General features: G+C 25.8%; 1 protein-coding gene across 1 annotated transcript; it reads right to left on the bottom strand.

Annotated features, from left to right (window-relative positions):
* Positions 1 to 246: 246 nt before the first annotated feature.
* LOC144998184 (non-canonical heme oxygenase HOZ, chloroplastic-like) lies at positions 247 to 2,976 on the bottom strand. Its single transcript, XM_078958005.1, has 12 exons — positions 2,856 to 2,976; positions 2,587 to 2,631; positions 2,385 to 2,471; positions 1,980 to 2,078; positions 1,717 to 1,812; positions 1,545 to 1,610; positions 1,368 to 1,458; positions 1,195 to 1,262; positions 1,028 to 1,093; positions 835 to 885; positions 664 to 728; positions 247 to 439 (listed from the first exon to the last, which is right to left on the bottom strand). The coding sequence occupies exons 1-12, from the start codon at positions 2,883 to 2,885 to the stop codon at positions 382 to 384; spliced, it is 822 nt and encodes a 273-aa protein (XP_078814131.1). The 5' UTR covers positions 2,886 to 2,976; the 3' UTR covers positions 247 to 381.
* Positions 2,977 to 8,243: the final 5,267 nt, after the last annotated feature.

Genomic DNA, 8,243 nt, shown 5'->3' with positions numbered 1-8,243 from the left:
CATATATATACATGTAAGGAAAAACATACATATAAATTGTGAGGACACATAAGTTAAGGTTATGGAATCAAAATATTCGGAAAAAAAAAAAAAAAAAAAAAAAAAGAAGATAGATTTGAGAATGATAATAGGGATGTTTGTGGAAAGGTATCATCGCCTCTATTTTGGACATTCGTGACAAGGGGGTGAACATGGATTCCATGCTTGTCCCTTCGCTAGTGGCTTACTAACTTAATCAATAAAATGTTGTTTAAAAAAATAGTACATTTTATTAAACCCCTTACAAACTATAATCCAATTATAAATTTACAACAAATTATTTGCATTTGCTTGTAGAGAAAAGTTACAAAGTACAACATTTATGTCGCCAAGTCTTATTTATCAATTGACTCGAGACTTAGCAGCTTGAAGCATTTCGATTATGAGCGTCTTCACATCCCTACAAAATATGAGAAATTAATTCCAAAAACAAGAAACTATCATATCATGTATTGAGTTATATTACAAAAACTTAAAAAAGCAAAATAAAAGAAGTTCAATGAAAATTTTAACAATTTTCTTTGCAAAACGTTTCTTAAAATATTTTTTGCGTACAAAATTACTAAAACGCCCATGAATTTTTTTTTCTATTAAAATAAAAATATGTTAAATGACACGACTCACTTTCTTTCTTCAGCGCGTCTAGGGAACGGAATCCGAAGCTTGAAGTTGCTATTTTTATAACCAGCCTACCATAAAAATATAAAACAAAAATAATAAAAAAATTAAATTTGCTTCATCAAATTAAATAATAATAAAAAGACTTTAAATCAAAAACCAAAAAAGAGCATATACTTTTACATTGAAGCCAAGGCTATCGACATCCACCATGATTGCATAATCCACCTATAAATCCAAGTAAACTTCATTAATCTGATAATTTTAATAAGGACTAAAAATGAAAAATATAAATATATAATTTTCAAACTACATGGATTATGTTTGCAGATTACTCTTTTATTTAACACAAAATATTAATGAAAATTACCGGAATTGATGTCGAGTGTTGAACTATAAGTTTTGTATCATTTGAGTGGTCTTTATTCATGTGAGACTACAATGAACAAAAATATCAACTTATTTAATTAAAAACTTCATCGAGAATAAAAATATATAAACTAAAAATAAAAGGAGAAAGTATTAAAGGTCATATACCGTTATAGGCTTAGAAAACTGATAGATTTGATCCACTTTTGCCTCTTTAAAATCCTTGCTTGTAAACTCTGTTACCATTCTCAAATTTAAGAACATAATAAATAAATAAATAAAATCATATTTCTTGAATAATTTAAAATTTAATACTTCAAATTTCAGATGGACAAACAAACCTCCTGATCTCAACAAAGGAGTGGAAGTGCCAGAAACAAAGGTCACAGATTTAGGCTCAAAGCGAAAAAATTGGAAGTCAACAAAGTCAACCTTCATGATACAAAAGTCAAGGCCTCAATTTAGGGCAAAAGTGCAAAAAGAATTATATTATTTAAAACTTAAAAATAAATGTTTACCAAAAATGCATCTTGGTGTTTTGCGAAATATGATGTACGGATACCTTCGTTTTCTGTTTCAGGAACCTATAGAATTTGATTGGAAAGATTTCCATTTTTCAGTGATTAATTTAAAGAAAAATTATAAAAGAAAAGAAAAGTTTTCAAGAATTGGAGAATGTGATTCGCTTACAGAAACAGCAACACCATGTAAGTGTATGATTAAATCTGTTATATCTTCAGGATCTTTAGATACACGCAATGAGCATTTAGGATTAGCCAAAAGTGCCTGCAAAAATAACAAAATTATAAAATTGAGCATTTGAAATTGCTAAAAATTTGATAATGAGTAGAAAATATGATCAATATAGGCAATGTACTTTATTTGTTATATATAGCTATTATCTGTAAGAAATGCAAATACTTTAATTGTCAAATTTGAGTTTTGTTTACGACCTTTGTATGAGATGCCAATTTACTGAGTGCTAATATTGGAGATCCGTTGGTGTCACATGCAAAATCAACTGTTGATCCAGAAGGATGACCCTCATAATTCTGCATAATACATGATAATTATCTGTTTGCTGATACTTAGTATTAAAAAGCACCTCCAAACACCAATGGAATATCTAATTACTTCAATGGAGTGATTATCTATTTGCTAATAATTAAGTTGTAAGTAAGATTTCTCCATCATACTTCCTAATTTAACTAAAACAGGTTAAGAATCTATTGTTAAATTGAACATCTCGATTTGTTTGAATAATAAATTAAAATCATGAGAGATTTATGAAGAAAAGCCTTGTTTTATGAGTGATCTGAACTGAAAGTACTATTTGGAAACAGAAAATTGAGAAGAACCTGATCGAAAGTTAAAAGTATGCCACGAATGCTATGATGAAGGATAGTCCTGATTTCCTCAATGGGAGGGAGTCTAGTAGCCTTCTTCTACAATAACAAACAAAGCACTTGTAAATTACACAACAAATGTCCATAATTTTTTAGAAATGAATACAAACACACACACTCACACAGAGGAAACAAATTCAGGTTACGAAAGTACCTGATGAGCTTCGATCAGCTGAAAAACTTCATCAGTAGCATCACTCTAGTAAATCCAAAGGTCAAACAAGAACGACAAACGATCATAATTAGGAAAAACAGGCGTAATTCTCTAATCGTTTCCATAACATAGTAAAGTTGATCGAACGTTGAAAATTAGTTTTGATTCGCACTAACAAACACGAATAGATCATATTCTGCAATCTGAACTTTCATCAAACCGAAAGAGAAAAAAAGTTCAGAAAAGGAATTGGAAAACAAACGAGTCACCTGTGAAGGAGTTTGGGTGGATGACGCCATGGCGGAGAGAGGCAGGGGACGACGGCTATCGGTGGGGGTTTTGGAGAAGATGGTAGGAAAAAAGAGTAGTTGAATGAAGTAATGACTACGATTTCGGTCATGTTGGATTAAATTAAAGTTAATAGTTTACCAAGTCGAATATTTAATTAAATAATAGTCTTATTTTTGAAATAATAAATAAATAAATATTTAAATTTTACTATGGGCCAGGGGCAACTAGGTCCAAACTGCACCACTGAGCCCAATTATTTATTATTATTTAAAGTTACTTTAAAAAAATATATTGTCGATCATTTGTTGTTATACCAGAAAGTCCAATTTTATAACAAGACTGTCCTAAAAATATTAAATGGACACATTCTATGTCAATTTTAATATTTACTTTTGAAATAAATTATTGTTTCACTTTTCACTTTTCACTATAAATTATTAAGTAGTTAGGTCATTTTTTAAGATAAAAAAATGTTATCTCGCGTGACTTGTATATATATTTTTTCAACTCTTACTATATATAATTAGGGTTAATTATATATATATTAATTACCAAAATTTGTTTGTGAGGGGTATCACTATTAATTTGGTTTTGACTATTTCCAAAGCACAAATAACTATATTCAGATTAAGTTATTATATAGAAATAATACGGTACAAGTTCTAAAAGAAGACCAAGTTCTAAAATTAGTCTTCTTTTGAAAATAAAGATTTTATTTCTAACAATAGCAAATCTTAATATTTACTTTTCTCTCCCTGAAGTAATTTTAATTGAACACTTTTCATCCTTGGTAATTATAAAATAAAACTATTAGTATTTCATAAGTTACTACCTACGTTCCTTATTATATTTATATTTTTACTAATTTTATACATATATATATATATATATATATATATATATATATATATATATATATATATATATATATATATATATATATAGTTAGGTTCATTTGAGACCACCTATATTTTGTGAGACCGTGAGACGCATTTCTTTATTTTTTATTATTTTTTTAGTTAATTCATGTTCCGAAAATAATATTTAAAAAAAGAATTTTTTGATTTTTCCATTTATTTTGCATTTTAAAATTATTTTTAGAATATGTACAGTGTAATATTCTATTTAGAATAATTCACATATTTTTCAAAAAAAATAGAATTTTTTTTTAATTTTTTTTTTATTTTTTTTAGTTAATTCAAGTTCCGAAAATAATATTTAAAAAAAGAATTTTTAGATTTTTCCATTTATTTTCATTTTAAAATTATTTTTTAGAATATGTCAGTGTAATATTCTATTTAGAATATTTCACGTATTTTTCAAAAAAAAAAACGGAATTTTTTTTATTTTTTTTTAATTTTTTTTAGTTAATTCAAGTTCCGAAAATAATATTTAAAAAAAGAATTTTTGGATTTTTCCATTTATTTTGTATTTTAAAATTAATTTTAGATTTGGTCTCACGGTCTCACAAAATTAAAATGGTTTCAAATGAACCTGAACCTCTATATATATATATATATATATATATATATATATATATATATATATATATATATATATATATATATATATATAAATTCAAAATTGGTTTGTGAGGAGGTTTACTATTCTCATGGTAAACAAAAATAAAGTAAGTTTTTCTACTCTTAATTTTTTTTTATTTTCCTTTCTTTACTTTTATTTGTTTTTATATTTTGTATCTCTAAACTAATTTTGATGTAACAATTTCTATCATTATAATTTTAAATTTTATATATATTTATATTTTTTCCCCTTAATTAATTACTTCAGGGAGAGAAAAGTAAATATTAAGATTTGCTATTGTTAGAAATAAAATCTTTATTTTCAAAAGAAGACTAATTTTAGAACTTGGTCTTCTTTTAGAACTTGTACCGTATTATTTCTATATAATACTTTAATCTGAATATAGTTATTTGTGCTTTGGATAAAATAAAACTATTAGTATTTCATAAGTTACTACTTACGTTCCTTATTATATTTATATTTTTACTAATTTTATATATATATATATATATATATATATATATATATATATATATATATATATATATATATATATATATATATAGGTTCATTTGAGACCACCTATATTTTGTGAGACCGTGAGACGCATTTCTTTATTTTTTATTATTTTTTTTATTTTTTTTAGTTAATTCATGTTCCGAAAATAATATTTAAAAAAAGAATTTTTTGATTTTTCCATTTATTTTGCATTTTAAAATTATTTTTAGAATATGTACAGTGTAATATTCTATTTAGAATAATTCACATATTTTTCAAAAAAAATAGAATTTTTTTTTAATTTTTTTAAGTTAATTCAAGTTCCGAAAATAATATTTAAAAAAAGAATTTTTAGATTTTTCCATTTATTTTCATTTTAAAATTATTTTTTAGAATATGTCAGTGTAATATTCTATTTAGAATATTTCACGTATTTTTCAAAAAAAAAACGGAATTTTTTTTATTTTTTTTTAGTTAATTCAAGTTCCGAAAATAATATTTAAAAAAAGAATTTTTGGATTTTTCCATTTATTTTGCATTTTAAAATTAACTTTAGATTTGGTCTCACGGTCTCACAAAATTAGAATGGTTTCAAATGAACCTGAACCTCTATATATATATATATATATATATATATATATATATATATATATATATATATATATATATATATATATATATATATATATATATATATATATATATATATATATAAATTCAAAATTGATTTGTGAGGAGGTTTACTATTCTCATGGTAAACAAAAATAAAGTAAGTATTTCTACTCTTAATTTTTTTTTATTTTCCTTTCTTTACTTTTATTTGTTTTTATATTTTGTATCTCTAAACTAATTTTGATGTAACAATTTCTATCATTATAATTTTAAATTTTATATATATTTATATTTTTTCCCCTTAATTAATTTTTATTTAATAATTTTCAACCCTTATAAATTTAAAATTAAATTATTAGTATTTTATACATTACAATTTGATCCTTGGTTATATTTTAAAGTTATATTTTGCCCCTTATATAATTTTTTAATATATATATTTTTTTATTAGTTTCTTAAAGATACATTTCCAAGTCAATTGTTTGTATTCATATTTTATTTTGATATTTTTGTGCTCCACTTTATATGATTTAATCGTCTCTATGATATATATGGTGTCAAATTGCGTTTTTAAAAAAACCGAAGCTTCCGCAGCAACGCGCGGACGGTCCAAACCCTAGTTGGATAAAAACTATCAACATTTTTTTATATCATTTTTCTCAAAAGATGTAAATTATTTTTACAATATTGACCAAAAGACTAATTTAATTTTCTATATTTGATTACCATGTATTTTTTTGACAAATTTAACCGTTTGATATGAATTAATTTTTTTTAGTTTGTTCTAACCATTTAATTAATTATATTTCATTTTATTTTCCAATTGTAATTAAACTTTAAATCTTTATTATTTATTAAATAATTATTTTTTTAATAAATATTAAATACTATTTCATTTTAATATTTGATATTAAATATTAAACTATTAATTATAATATAATATTTTTAGTACTCTTATAAATTATAAGGCCGGACGAAGTGAAGCGAGAAGGAGATGCGAGAGCCATTCCCGTTCGAAGGAACACCGCATCGGCGGTGCGGGATAGAAGGCGCGGGGAGGAGGTGGGGGAAGGGATTACCGCACTCTTTCTGTGTGTAATTTGTTTTTTCCTTTTTTTTTTTTTTTTTTTTTTTTGAGTTTGAAGGTTCATCGAGGAAGAAGGAAGAAGTTTCCAAAAATGGCATATTTAGCCCCTATGTTTTGGTCTTATGGTAGAATAAACCTTAGTTCTGAATTTTTTTCACAAAAATGTTTTCAAAAATTACAAAATAGACACTATACTTTTATATTCCAATTATCATTAAAATCAATTAATTTTATTTAAACAAAATAAATTAACAAATAGTAAGAGAAGTTTCTCACTCATTCCTTGGGTTTAAGTGAGGGAAAAAGTGTTATGACCCACAAAAAATAAAGGAAGTTTCTCACCCACACCCTCCTGTCTAACTATATATGTAAGCTTATCTTTCATAGGTTATGGCTTTTTGTGACACCGTATTTTGCATAAACACTCATCCTCTTATAAATATTTTTGGTTAGGATATGACTGCATAAATTTCATCATCTCGTAAATATTTTGACAAAAGATCATAGAAAGAAAGTTTTAGTCCCCCCCACCTCCTCCCCGCGCCTCCTATCCGCACTCTCTCTCTCTCTCTCTCTCTCTCTCTCTCTCTCTCTCTCGTAAATATGATAACACGTCTCATTCCCCTTTGGTGACAACATCGAAAAGCTAGTTCGGCCTTTTGGTTTAAATCATAAAAAAAAAGTTTTATAGGAAAATGGTCCCCAATTGTTATGTCTATTATGTAGAACATACATAACCAAATAAGTCATATATATTGTATTCGACATGTACTGGATTGAGACGTGTAAATAGAACAATAATTGTAACTTTTTGTTAACCAAAAAGAGACGAGTCTCACTCTCACCTGCAATTCAAAAGTCGTGATACTACTTATCATCGAAAATAACCTAGAAAGTTAGTTTGATCTAGTAGAGTTTTGTCATGTCTTGTGTAACAAAAAAACAGTAAAACACATGGATAGTAAAATGTGCAATGAGCATGATTGTATTAGAACAGAAGCCTATAAGTCATGGAATATGATCATCTAATTTTTATTCTAGACACAAAAACCTAAGCTTGTAATTCAAGTGACTGTAAATCAATGAAGATGAAGGATGAACCACTCATGTAGACAATAGTAGACAGAAAGTAATCCGTACAAAAATTGGTTTTAAATTCCAAAGTGCAACAAAAATCCCAATATAAAAATTTATAACAAATTGATCTCTCAAAGAACATCATGATTCCCACTGTCCAAATGCCATAGAATCAATGATACAATATCAATTTGGATCAACAACTGAATGATTGGGCAATCAAATCAAATTTAGTTCAAAGAATTATACCAAGTTCCAATCAACTTAATTCAACAAAAACGATTGTTCCCAATTTGCATCAACCCTAAAAATCAAACTTATTTCAATTCTGCATCCGAATAATGTTAAGAGTAGGGAATAAAAAATTATATATAACCTTGTAGTACAACGAATTAACAAAAACCGATCAATTTAAACGGAAATCAGAATGATATAATCATACAAAGCAAATCCTATATACTTATTATCACAAAACAACTACTAGACGATTCAGCTTACAATTTTTCAGACACTAAACGACATCGAAGAAATTATACACGAGAGGAGGAGATCACATTACATAGAACTG

The sequence above is a fragment of the Lactuca saligna genome, chromosome 1, assembly GCF_052625555.1.
Source record: "Lactuca saligna cultivar CGN05327 chromosome 1, ASM5262555v1, whole genome shotgun sequence".
Classification (NCBI taxonomy): Eukaryota; Viridiplantae; Streptophyta; class Magnoliopsida; order Asterales; family Asteraceae; genus Lactuca; species Lactuca saligna.
This window is presented reverse-complemented; position numbering and strand designations above follow the sequence as displayed.